At 42.8% G+C, this 12,500-nt stretch overlaps 2 protein-coding genes and 1 long non-coding RNA gene across 8 annotated transcripts in view; 1 reads left to right on the forward strand and 2 right to left on the reverse strand.

The window, feature by feature from the left end:
* Positions 1-1,254: 1,254 nt before the first annotated feature.
* Positions 1,255-4,002, forward strand: taf9 (TAF9 RNA polymerase II, TATA box binding protein (TBP)-associated factor). 3 transcript variants are annotated; one of them, XM_034607331.1, is made up of 8 exons: positions 1,255-1,389; positions 2,273-2,354; positions 2,673-2,809; positions 3,027-3,161; positions 3,251-3,329; positions 3,437-3,550; positions 3,664-3,830; positions 3,868-4,002. In XM_034607331.1, the coding sequence occupies exons 1-7, from the start codon at positions 1,354-1,356 to the stop codon at positions 3,828-3,830; spliced, it is 750 nt and encodes a 249-aa protein (XP_034463222.1). In that variant the 5' UTR covers positions 1,255-1,353; the 3' UTR covers positions 3,868-4,002. The 3 variants fall into 3 exon arrangements, with proteins under 3 accessions (XP_034463222.1, XP_034463221.1, XP_034463223.1); XM_034607330.1 differs by having other exon boundaries at positions 3,664-4,002; XM_034607332.1 differs by having other exon boundaries at positions 3,673-4,002.
* Positions 4,003-6,257: 2,255 nt separating this feature from the next.
* Positions 6,258-6,797, reverse strand: LOC117774727. The gene is made up of 2 exons (XR_004616122.1): positions 6,735-6,797; positions 6,258-6,677 (listed from the first exon to the last, which is right to left on the reverse strand). It is a non-coding gene; the product is annotated as an uncharacterized LOC117774727 (long non-coding RNA).
* Positions 6,798-6,956: 159 nt separating this feature from the next.
* The window catches only part of LOC117774692 (arrestin red cell), an 18,185-nt gene continuing 12,641 nt past the window's right edge, over positions 6,957-12,500 (reverse strand). Inside the window, exons 14-17 of one of the 4 annotated variants that reach the window (XM_034607305.1) lie at positions 10,326-10,349; positions 9,518-9,594; positions 9,110-9,164; positions 8,153-8,773 (exon numbers count right to left, since the gene is read on the reverse strand). In XM_034607305.1, the coding sequence (XP_034463196.1) occupies positions 8,686-8,773; positions 9,110-9,164; positions 9,518-9,594; positions 10,326-10,349 (244 nt within the window). In that variant the 3' untranslated portion in view covers positions 8,153-8,685. Of the gene's footprint in view, positions 8,777-9,109; positions 9,165-9,517; positions 9,595-10,325; positions 10,350-12,500 lie in introns of all 4 variants that reach the window. The other 3 variants (XM_034607308.1, XM_034607306.1, XM_034607307.1) reach the window with 3 other exon arrangements.

Raw genomic sequence — 12,500 nt, forward strand, 5'->3', positions numbered from 1 at the left:
TCTCCTCCTGTGTTAGTGTCACTGTTCATCATCATTAAAATAATACAAATGAAATATAATAGAAATAACATAATGATCCTCTTCACAGTGTTAAATGATTGAAGTGTGTAAATGTTGCAGCTGCTTTTATTTATAACAATCAGGTTTATTTAGGTTTTACCCTTTTGAATTTGGGTTTGTTTTATAGATCCGTGTTTTTTATGTTGATTAGAACCAAATGTTTTATTTGTTAGAATCAACAAAATAATCAACTAACTGACCGAGAAGCTCGAGATGAATAATTTATGAAACCGAACTTTTTACTGTAACTACGTCTTTATGACACATAAGAAGCTTCTTTATATTTGGGTTTAATTTAACTTCATATAATATTTATATTTATATTTAATCCACTATCCATTTTCAGTAGTGATAAGTAAATAAGTACATTTACTCAAGTACAGTACATTTTCAGTTTTCAGGTAGTTGTACTTTACACAATGTCTACTCCACTAAACCTCAGACACAAATATTCTTCAATTATTCTTCCACATAAATATGAATCTACTGATTACTAATTCATTTAGATTAAAGTTTAAAAAAACTTATACTAGAGTAGGATTGTACTGTTATAGATTTAAATACTTTCTAGTTCATATAAAAATAAAAAGTAACTTCACCTTAATCAAATGTGATGTGATGATAATATTCTGCTGATACAAAATAAACTTTATTCTGATGATATATTATAAATATATGGATCCATTTTACTCTTTAATATGAATTTATTGTTTATTTTTTATTTTTGATTCTTTATCTATTTTTTATTTATTCTTTATTTTGATTTTTGATTCTTTATTTATTTAGTATCCTTTATTTCTTTAATTTGTATTCTTTATTTCTATATATTTTGTTATTCTTTATTTAGTATTCTTTATTTTTCATTCTTTATTCTTTATTTCTTTAATTTGTATTCTTTATTTCTGTATTTTTTTATTCTATATTTTTTATTTCTTTAATTTGTGTTCTTTATTCGTAATTTATTTATTCTTAATTTTTTATTTTATATCTATTCTTTATTTATTATAGATTTTTTATTTAATTAGTATTCTTTATTTTGTATTCTTTACTTTTTAATCATTTTTTGAATTCTTTATTTATTCTGTACTCTTTATTTAATTTGTGTTCTTTATTTCTTTATTTCTTTATTTGTTTTTATTCTTTATCACAATTTCGGGTTCGTTAATTTTCTGATTTCTCACCATCAGTGTAATACCGCCACTCTCCTCCTGACCGGCAGGAGTCGCTGGAGGTTTGTGTCTGAGCTGATACACCCAGAGAAGAAGACGTGACGTCACCGCAGAGGAAATCAAAATGTCTGCTCCGAAAACGATCCCGAAAGATGCTCAGGTACCGAGTTTCACTCCGATCCACCGGGTCCGCGGTTCTGATCCGACTCATCGAACTGTAACGGATCGTTTAACGGTCACCGGACGTTTCTCTGAGCCGCCGAACGACGGCTAGCTTAGCTGCTAACGTTAGCATTGGACCGGCATTCACAACAATAGCTTTCTGCTAACTCGTTAGCTTAGCTGTTGTAGTTGTTTATGTGAGTGCAGGCTGCACTTTATGAACAGTAACGTTACCTCGATACTGAGAGACTGTGTATACTGAAGTAATCCGATTACTCACTGAGGTGGAAGTCTACTGTAAAAATAGTTAAAGTCATTTAAAGTTACTTACCTCAGCCTGACCTCTGACCTCAGCCTGACCTCTGACCTCATTGGTCTGATGTTTGAACTTTACCTGAAGGTTCTCTTCTGTTCTGACACGTGATTGGCTGATTGGATTCTACAGGTGTTCCTAATAAAGTGCTCACACTAGTGGCTCACAGCTGTTCATTGTAAATGTTTCTTCTGTATATGAGATATATTTATATATAATGACGATCACAGGCTGTAAATAAAGAGAAATGAAGCTAAAATATCTCCGATACGAACGCTGCCACCTTGTGGTAGTGACGGTGTTGCAGAGTCCACACGGCTCACAACAGAGCCGAAGTCGGACATGTTGAAACGTTGAATTGGACTGAAACACTTCAACATTCCACATTTTGTCACTGTTTGGTAATAACTGTTCATTGCTGAAGCGCAATGAATCCTGGGATATGTTGAACCGGGAAGGATCCACCTGTCGCAGCCTGCGTGTCGGGATGAACGGACTCATTCGAAACGGGACGGTCTACGATTCGTCTTTGTTTTCAGTCGTGTAACATGTTGTGTTGTTTCTCCAGGTGATGATCCAGATCCTGAAGGACATGGGCATCACCGAGTACGAACCTCGGGTCATCAACCAGATGTTGGAGTTCACCTACAGTGAGTCCACGATGCAGTTTCCCCCTGTGACACGGAGCTGAGCTGTACGGAGGCCTGAGCGGGACATAAATAATGAAGCTGGTTTTATGTTTATTGATGTTCCGTCTAAATAAGAAGCATCAGGAGAGGAAACAGTTTGTCTCCTGTCGTCTCTCAGCTCCTCCATCATCACTGACACTTGTTAGAGTTGAAACAGGAAGTAAAGAAGAAACAAGATCTTTAGATGTTGAAGCTGGAACTTTGAATTAAAACAGTTCAATTAAAATAATGATTTTTATGTGTCATCGTCAGTCTTTCACCGGCTGTTTGTGTTCGCAGGATACGTGACGACCATCATCGAGGACGCCAAAATCTACGCAACACACGCCAAGAAGTCCAACGTGGACGCCGACGACATTAAACTGGCGATCCAGTGCCGCATGGACCAGTCGTTCACTTCGCCGCCACCACGAGATGCAAGTCGCCTGTCGCTATACAAATGTCTTGTTTACAAATGTTTCTGTTGTCGTACAACAAAATAATTATCAACGTGACCATGAGTCGTGAACACGTTTCACAAGCTGCTGCTGAAACTGAATTCTTCAAATGAAGTTCATTTATTTTCATTGTGTAGTTTTGTGGTTTAATATTTGTGTATCAGTGTTGTAACGTGTGCGGCGTCCCTGTGTTCAGTTCCTGTTGGAGGTTGCGAGGCAGAAGAACCAGGCTCCTCTGCCGCTCATTAAACCGTACACGGGCCCTCGACTTCCTCCGGACCGGTACTGTCTGACGGCGCCAAACTACCGACTCAAGTCGATTCAGAAGAAGGTGAAAACTTCAATCTCATTTTAAAACATTTCATTTTCTCGTTCTGTTGGTTCTGCAGCTCAGTGACGTGAGGATTTGTTTTCTTCCAGGTGTCGTCTGCCGGCAGGATATCGGTGCCTCGCCTCAGTGTCAGCGCCGTCTCCAGCAGACCGACCACGCCGACCCTCGGTGAGTCTTATGGTGACCAGACTCCCTGTAATTCAGCTGTGAGGCCGTAGAGGGCGCTATGCACAGTGAAGTGGACCTGTTTGTTCTGACTGGTGTCGTCTCCACAGGAACTCCATCGGTTCAGTCCATCACCACTAAAGTCGGAGCTCCGGTGTCTCTGACGGGTCAAAGGTTCACGGTGCAGATTCCACCGCCCTCTCAGACGACCACAACCAAAACCAGTAAGAACGTGACTCCTCCCACTCTTTGTATTTAGCTCCTGTTAAAAATAGTTACTGTAAATGTGAAGAAACCTGTAAAGTAAAAAGTATCAATTATTACTTCCTAACTTTTGTCCGGATAGCGACACCGTCCACGCCGGCCGTCTCCAATGTCCTGATCAACCCGTCTCTGATTGGCTCCAAAAACATCCTCATCACCACCAACATGGTGTCGCAGAACTCCGGGGGCGAGTCGCTGAAGAGGAAGCACGAGGACGACGACGACTACGACGCTTTATGACGACGAGACTGAAGACGATGGTTTTTTAAAAATGTTTCCTAACCTTTACAAAATGTTAGTAATGAGGCGGAGTCCTGTTCTCATTAGAAACTGTTGGTTTAGATTTTCTAGAACTTTTGTTAAAGACTCTTCAGTTCTGTGGATTTAAAATAAAACTTTATTAAAATGAAAATGAGCTGTGTCTGTTTTATCAGGAAAACTTGAAACTAAAACACGTGATGAGTGACCGACGAGTTCTGCTTCACAAAAAGTGACAAACAAGGTGCAAGCTCAAAGTTTGTGCAGAAGCTTTGTCTCCCAGTAGGGGGCGCTCCTCTCCTGCTGAAGCTGATACTCTTCAATTGATTGGAACTATTTCTTTGTTCACATCACTCACGCCATCCACCACGCCCCCTAACAAAGCCTGGGTCACGTTCAAGGTCAAAACCTTTCGTCAGTTTCCAGGTTGAACGTCATGTTTCCTCTAAACGTGTCAACGAGCTTCCTGGTTGGTTTTCTGTGGTTTGGTGGGTGTGTCAGAGGTGTCGTCCAATCAGCAGCGAGGTGTATATAAACTGTTTATAGAGTTCTGTACAAACAGAGACTGAAACATCTGGGACCCTCCAGGCTGTTTCTCTGTTGAAGTGGGTTTGCTGCCTTCTGATAGGCCCTGGTCTCCTGACTTCCTGGTTACTGGGAGACTCCGCCCACTCTTGATTGAATGATCTCTCCCTCCTCCCATCCTGTTTGTACGTCATAACGACGCAGAGATATCGACCTTCTCAGTTGCCGTGGTTACAACACTTCACTCAGATCTTTCGTTTTACACATTGTCACGTAACCTGCGTGTGTCACTCATCAATCATTCACTGTCTGCAACCGTCCACACACTAACCTACATGAGCTGGAAGCAGCCGACCAATCAGAGCAGGGCTTCATCAAAACATTTTACAGTTTAACAAACATTAAAATGATCCACCTGAGCAGGTTTCCTTTAAATATGTAAATGCGATCAGTGAGTGAACAGTCGACATAAGAACCAATCCTGGTTCAGTTTCTTCTCATTCTCTGTTTCCGACGTGAAGGATTCTCCGGAGCACGCCGCAGCTTGATGATGTCATCAGTGACATCACAGTGTGACACAACAGAAAGAATAGTTCAAAAAATCTGTCGTCAATTTTGTGGCAAAGTTTGAAGTTGAAGAAAATGGAAATAAGTGCGAGATTCCTCCAACAACACAATCACCAGGGAAACAGGATATGTTAGTTCATTTTACCTTTAATAATAAAAAGAAAACTAAAATAAAAATCTCAACATAAAAAATACATGGCAAAACAATAGACTCTTAAATGATTATGAGAATAATCATGGTTGTAAATGATGATACAGTAGATAATAGTAAGTCACCATAATAATAATCAGAAGCATAATAATCGTAATTCTATCGTTCTGGTGTTCGTCCACCAGCAGAAATCACTTCCTGTTTTAGAGACATCATGGTTAAGCATCGCACAGGCCGGGGGCGTGGCACTTGTCAAAATATTTTCACACTTAGCAAAGTTACCCCACAAATGCACAACGAAATAAAGACAGAATCACAGCTCGTACAATTCACAGCACTGCTTCCAAATCAAACGAATCAAATGAAAAAGTTAAAAACATGCTCCGCTTCTTCTTCGTCCCTTCTGATCGCAGCTTCAGTGACGGGGGGGGGGGGGGGGCGTTTGGCAGTTTTTCAGATCAGGAAACAAAACGTTCAAGAATCAAGTAGAAGACGCGACAAAGAATTAGGAATAAAAACATCTACTTTCCTGGAATAAGTGAAAATAAAATGAAACAAAAGTTCAGTGTTTTCAGATGAAAAAGTCTGAAATGTTGAACTGAATAAAAACAAATAACTTAAAGGCAACGTACGAACATCGGAAAACAACTGATCAGAGCCAAGAAGAGAAAAGATCTAATGAGAATATTAGAAATAAATTGAACCCGAGCTGCTGAAAAGTTTCCTGACGGCTGAGGCGGATGTGGTTGAAGGGAAACACTGCAGCCGCTTGGTTTAGTTTAAAAATGAATCTCTTTTAGTTTTTGGCTTCAGAGTTTTTCATGGCACTATGTTGAAACATTATTTTCTCACATGGCATCAACATTAAAGGAAAAGATGAAATTATTACGATGTAGATTTGGGGACATTGTCTGTGATGTTATGATAAAAATATTTTCAGGGTGTTGTTTTAAGTTAAACAGAAGAAAGCAGCAGTGAGAGAGAAAACACATTTTGATATTTAAAAAAATATTTTATGAGAAAAAAATGGCAGAAAACTAAAAGAATTAATTAAAACCACAATTTTATAATTTGGCCAGAAAAAATAAAATAAATAAACTACCTTACTAGAGCAAGTTTTTTAAAATTTAAAATCAGACAAAAGTCAAACTTTTAGTTATTTTTCGAATTTGCTCGAGTATTTCTTTTAAATTCAGTTTATTATTCTGCATTTATGAAATCATTTTGAATCAATGTTTAAAAATAGAAGCTTTAGTTACAGTAAATAAGTCCCCAGGACGTTGTTTCTACTTCAAGTAGATGTATATTGAACCTGCTGATTCAGACATGTTGTTGGCAACAGTGTAAAAGGCACAAAGCAGTTTGAGTATTTATAATTCTACAACACAAGTTATAAGGATTTTAAGTGAGTCAATGAAAATAAACCAAAAATAAACTTCAGTGTTTCCCTTAAACGAGCAGACGATGAAGTTTGAGCCTCAGAAAACTTGATTTAATCATTTCTTCACACCTGAAGTGACGTCTGGTGATTTTCTACGTTTTTCTTAAGCTGTTTTCAGACCTGAGCTCCAGGTGGAATCCAGAGACTCGTCTCCAGAGCTTCGTCTCCAGAGACTCGTCTCCAGAGCTTCGTCTCCAGAGACTCGTCTCCAGAGCTTCTCCAGAGTTTGTGTTTCACAGCTGAACAACTCAGCAGCAGGTTTTCTGCACAGACTCGTTCACAGCATCAGATCCTCCTCCTGGTTCAGGTGAGAGGGGGGGCAGCCGGGTGCAGCAGACAGAGACAGGAAGTGACGTGTGACCTCTGCTGCAGAGGTCATGTGATCATGTTGACATCACCTGACACCTTCAGCTCTGATCACCACAAAGTCTCTTCACATCTTCGTCTGTGTCTTCATCGTGTGTGTCAGCACTTCTTCACCAGAGGTTTGTTTTAGTTTCTTCATGTTTGTGTCCCGTGTTAGAAGCTCCCCCCCCCCCCCCCCCCCCACCCCCACTCAGTGAATCAGTGGAGGATCCTCTGCTCCTGGATCTACACTTTATTCAGGAGGAGGAAGACAAACTGAGTGTGATCCTCTAGAGAAGATCCAGAGAACTGAGGAGCTCAGTCTGAAGCAGCTTAAGAGAAAATAAAACATAAAACCATCATGAATTCATCATCTGTAAATAAAATAAAATTTTCCTCCGACGTTAAAATTTCAGTTTGTACGTTTTATAAAATATAAGTATTTTTTGTTATCGTTCGGTTTCATCACCTTTGTGATGAAGATCAAAACCAATGACTGTAAATAAAGATGAACTGAAGACAATTCATCTGGATCGCCCCCTGGTGTCTGGCTGCAGTATAGGTCATAAACCCACCTCCTCCATGTTAGCAGATGGGACATGAACCAAACTAAAGAATCCAAGTAGACGTTAAATAAATGTTTGTAAAGATGTTTCTGTCATTCCAGGTCGTTCTCATCTCTCTGATGTTCGTTCAAGTGTTTCTGATCAGTTTGGTTTGAATCAGTTATTTGATGATATAAAAACAGGCTGAGACGTGATGATTGGTCGAGTGCGTGTGTGGGCGGGACCTTGATACCACGGCTCCACCTGACGATCACTACTGAACAAATGGACTGTAAATAACATAATCACCACAAGATGGCAGCGTTCGTATCTGAGATATTTTAGCTTAATTTCTGGAGGAAGAGGATTTTATTATTTATTATTTAAAATAAACTGATCTGATCTAGAAACAATAATTTGATTGTTTAACGACGGTTTATTTTCTTGTTGCTTTATTTTTTACAAACTGTCAGAAAAACGTAGACGACCAGACGTCTTCGGTCTGTGAAATGTTTGAAATAAAATGAAATGACTTCATCGACGCTGGAATGACTGAAAAAAACTGAAAAACCCACAACCAGACAGTGAGAAACAAATGGACGAGGGGGGGGGGGGGTCGGTGGATGCTGGTGAAATCGAACTTCAGTCGTCTGTAAGACTGTTGTGATTGAGTGTTTCCTCCTTTTGCGACCACAACATAAAAAGCGTCTACAGTGTAAATGTGAAGAAAAACTGCGTCAGCACAGATTTCTCCGCTCGTCTTCAAATATAAATCCCGTTTGTACGCGACGCTGATCATCGCCGCAGGAAAAGCTCGACATTCAAGAAGATTTTCAAAGTAAAAGAAGACAAACGCTGCTTCTTCTGTGAACAGAGTTCTTCATGTTTCTAATCTTTTTCCTCACGTGGTCGCCCTCTGGACTCCGCCCATACCTGAACGTCCTGAACTACAAACAAAGAAGCAGCTGATTTTCCATCTGGACCGCCAACATCTGTCCTGCAGCTGCTTAACATCTAGAGTTTTTTAACCTTCAGCAAAAACAGAGGGAAACGGAGAAGATGGATGGAGGAGGCGGTGGCAGGAAATGGCGGCAGCGTGATGAATGGCAGAAGCAAGAGAGGAAGAACACCAGCAAGGCCTGTGAGGCCTCCGTCTAAACACGCCCTCATCCATCAATGGGGAATGTAACGTGAAGAGTGTGTGTGTGTGGGTGTGTGTGTGTGTGGCGGGTTGAAGCAAGCGTATGAAGGGTTGGCGAAATCCTAGCAGTCCTCGTCTTTGTCATCCACGGCGCCTTTGAGTCGCAGGCGGGCGAAGTCCTCGAAGACGAAGTCGTCGTCCTGGGAGATGCTGCTGCGAGACGAAGGATGACGTCATCAAACACACCAATCAATCAAAAGTGAATGAAACTAGATGTTTAACAGAGATCAACAGATTTCTGATAAGATTTGATTATCATCCACAATATTATAATACAATATAATAAAAACAACCAGATGTGAAATGTCATTTTCTCCTGTAGAAGCTACAAGTCCAAATGATATCAACTGAAAGAAAATTCTTTCCTTTTTTGTTTTCTAATATTTGTTTTACTCAGAATCAAATGCTCGACCTGCTTCCAGGATTAAAACTCTTCAAGAAGATTTTAACAACATTTCAGAACGTAAACATCAGGTTTTTACTCACTTTGTGTCAAATTCTATCAAATTGGTGTCGATGGGCGGATCCATCTCTGGAACAGCTGTAACAAACACACAGGACGTCACTCCACTGTTTCCATGGAAACTGCCTCTCGTCTCTATGGTAATTCAGTGTATGATGAAAACCAGAGAGTAAAACCTGCTGATCGATCAGATACACTGAGCAATAAATCATTACAACTTTTATATGCAGCTATTTTAATAATCAATTCATCATTTCCATCATTTGTCAAGGAAAATTGGAGAAACCTGAAATGACATGACTACAACTCCCATAATCCCACACTGCTCATTCAATGTGTGTGTGTGTGTGTGTGTGTGTGTGTGTGTGTGTGTGTGTGTGTGTGTGTGTGTGTGTGTGTGTGTGTGTGTGTGTGTGAGAGAGAGAACTCACCTGATTGAGGACGAGACACTGGAGCTTCCACAGGTTTAGGATGCATCAAGATGAAGGGGAGCTCCACAGACACGTCTCTACAACACACAGACACACACAGAGAGACAGAGACACACAGAGACAGAGACAGAGACACACACAGAGAGACAGAGACACACACAGAGACAGAGACAGAGACACACAGAGACAGAGACACACACACACAGAGACAGAGACACACAGAGACAGAGACACACACAGAGACAGAGACACACACAGACAGAGACACACACAGAGACAGAGAGACACACACACACACACACACACACACACACACACACACACACACACACAATATATAATGAAATCAAATGAACAGGACGTTGCAGATAAACATCTGTGTCTGTGTCTCTAAGCTTCTCTCGTTTAAAACCAATTCAAAAAGTTCTATCTCTGGTTCAAACTTCAGATCTGATCTGTTGTTTAAACCAGATTTTACTCACAATTTTAAGTTTCTATACATTGAACCAATATTGAAACCAATTTTAAACCAGTTTGAAGAAATTCATTTTGTTTAAAAAAAGATTTAGATCCACTTGAACAAAGTTAAGATTAGTTTAAGTCTAAACCAGTTTCAAACTAACCCGGTTTAGAACATTTTAATCTGGTTTAACTCTGGTTTAAAGCAGATTCCTCTCATGTTAAATCACATTATCTGTCATTTAATCCAGGTTTAAAACTTAAAACTGTGACGGACAGAGAAACCAGGCTGTGTTTTCATGTGTGCTGTGCTCGTCAAATGAAAACTGAGGCCGTCGCTCACATTTACCTCTCCAACATGCCTCGCAGCAGCCTGAAGGGGGCGACAGAGGGAGGGGCGGACACAGAAAGCCAAAAACACAGAGGGGAGATGAAATGAAAAGCAGGAGGCAACACAATCACAACAAACTACAGTGGAAGCAACAACAGTGAAGAGCAACTACAGCAGGAAGTCAGAGGAGGGAGCAGGAAGCCAGAGGAGGGAGCAGGAAGTCAGAGGAGGGAGCAGGAAGTCAGAGGAGGGAGCAGGAAGCCAAGTGGAGGGAGCAGGAAGTCAGAGGAGGGAGCAGGAAGCCAGAGGAGGGAGCAGGAAGCCAAGTGGAGGGAGCAGGAAGCCAAGTGGAGGGAGCAGGAAGTCAAGTGGAGGGAGCAGGAAGCCAGAGGAGGGAGCAGGAAGCCAAGTGGAGGGAGCAGGAAGTCAAGTGGAGGGAGCAGGAAGCCAGAGGAGGGAGCAGGAAGTCAGAGGAGGGAGCAGGAAGCCAGAGGAGGGAGCAGGAAGCCAGAGGAGGGAGCAGGAAGCCAAGTGGAGGGAGCAGGAAGTCAAGTGGAGGGAGCAGGAAGCCAGAGGAGGGAGCAGGAAGTCAAGTGGAGGGAGCAGGAAGTCAAGTGGAGGGAGCAGGAAGCCAGAGGAGGGAGCAGGAAGTCAGAGGAGGGAGCAGGAAGTCAGAGGAGGGAGCAGGAAGTCAAGTGGAGGGAGCAGGAAGCCAGAGGAGGGAGCAGGAAGTCAAGTGGAGGGAGCAGGAAGCCAGAGGAGGGAGCAGGAAGTCAAGTGGAGGGAGCAGGAAGTCAAGTGGAGGGAGCAGGAAGCCAGAGGAGGGAGCAGGAAGTCAAGTGGAGGGAGCAGGAAGCCAAGTGGAGGGAGCAGGAAGCCAGAGGAGGGAGCAGGAAGCCAGAGGAGGGAGCAGGAAGTCAAGTGGAGGGAGCAGGAAGCCAGAGGAGGGAGCAGGAAGTCAAGTGGAGGGAGCAGGAAGTCAAGTGGAGGGAGCAGGAAGCCAGAGGAGGGAGCAGGAAGTCAAGTGGAGGAAGCAGGAAGCCAAGTGTAGGGAGCAGGAAGTCAGAGGAGGGAGCAGGAAGCCAGAGGAGGGAGCAGGAAGTCAGAGGAGGGAGCAGGAAGTCAGAGGAGGGAGCAGGAAGTCAAGTGGAGGGAGCAGGAAGTCAGAGGAGGGAGCAGGAAGTCAGAGGAGGGAGCAGGAAGTCAGAGGAGGGAGCAGGAAGTCAAGTGGAGGGAGCAGGAAGCCAGAGGAGGGAGCAGGAAGTCAAGTGTAGGGAGCAGGAAGTCAGAGGAGGGAGCAGGAAGCCAGAGGAGGGAGCAGGAAGTCAGAGGAGGGAGCAGGAAGTCAAGTGGAGGGAGCAGGAAGTCAGAGGAGGGAGCAGGAAGTCAGAGGAGGGAGCAGGAAGTCAGAGGAGGGAGCAGGAAGCCAGAGGAGGGAGCAGGAAGTCAAGTGGAGGGAGCAGGAAGTCAAGTGGAGGGAGCAGGAAGCCAAGTGGAGGGAGCAGGAAGCCAGAGGAGGGCAGGAAGTCAGAGGAGGGAGCAGGAAGTCAAGTGGAGGGAGCAGGAAGCCAGTGGAGGGAGCAGGAAGTCAGAGGAGGGAGCAGGAAGTCAAGTGGAGGGAGCAGGAAGCCAGTGGAGGGAGCAGGAAGTCAAGTGGAGGGAGCAGGAAGTCAGAGGAGGGAGCAGGAAGCCAGAGGATGGAGCAGGAAGTCAAGTGGAGGGAGCAGGAAGTCAAGTGGAGGGAGCAGGAAGCCAGAGGAGGGAGCAGGAAGTCAGAGGAGGGAGCAGGAAGTCAACTGGAGGGAGCAGGAAGTCAGAGGAGGGAACAGGAAGTCAGAGGAGGGGAAGGGAAGTGTGAGGCTGAGCTTCCCGTCAGGATCAAAATACAACTGGATAATTGTTCTACTTCCTGTGCTCATACAACAGCTGCCAATTATTCAATCCAATGAATCAATTTGTTTTCACCCAATCATATTCAAGAAGCTGAAGATAATTAGTTCATCATCATGTATGAACCAGATCAAAGACTGTAAACAAAGATCAAAGACTGTAAACAAAGATGACGACTCCTCTCCTGAATCCTGTGCAGAGCAGAGAAGACACAGTAGGTGGCGGTAATGCACCTTGATGTTAGTTGCTACCCACCAATTAACCAATTAACTGAACAAAGAAGAAGACAACGACACTTCCTCC

Source organism: Hippoglossus hippoglossus, chromosome 14, assembly GCF_009819705.1.
Source record: "Hippoglossus hippoglossus isolate fHipHip1 chromosome 14, fHipHip1.pri, whole genome shotgun sequence".
NCBI classification, from domain to species: domain Eukaryota; kingdom Metazoa; phylum Chordata; class Actinopteri; order Pleuronectiformes; family Pleuronectidae; genus Hippoglossus; species Hippoglossus hippoglossus.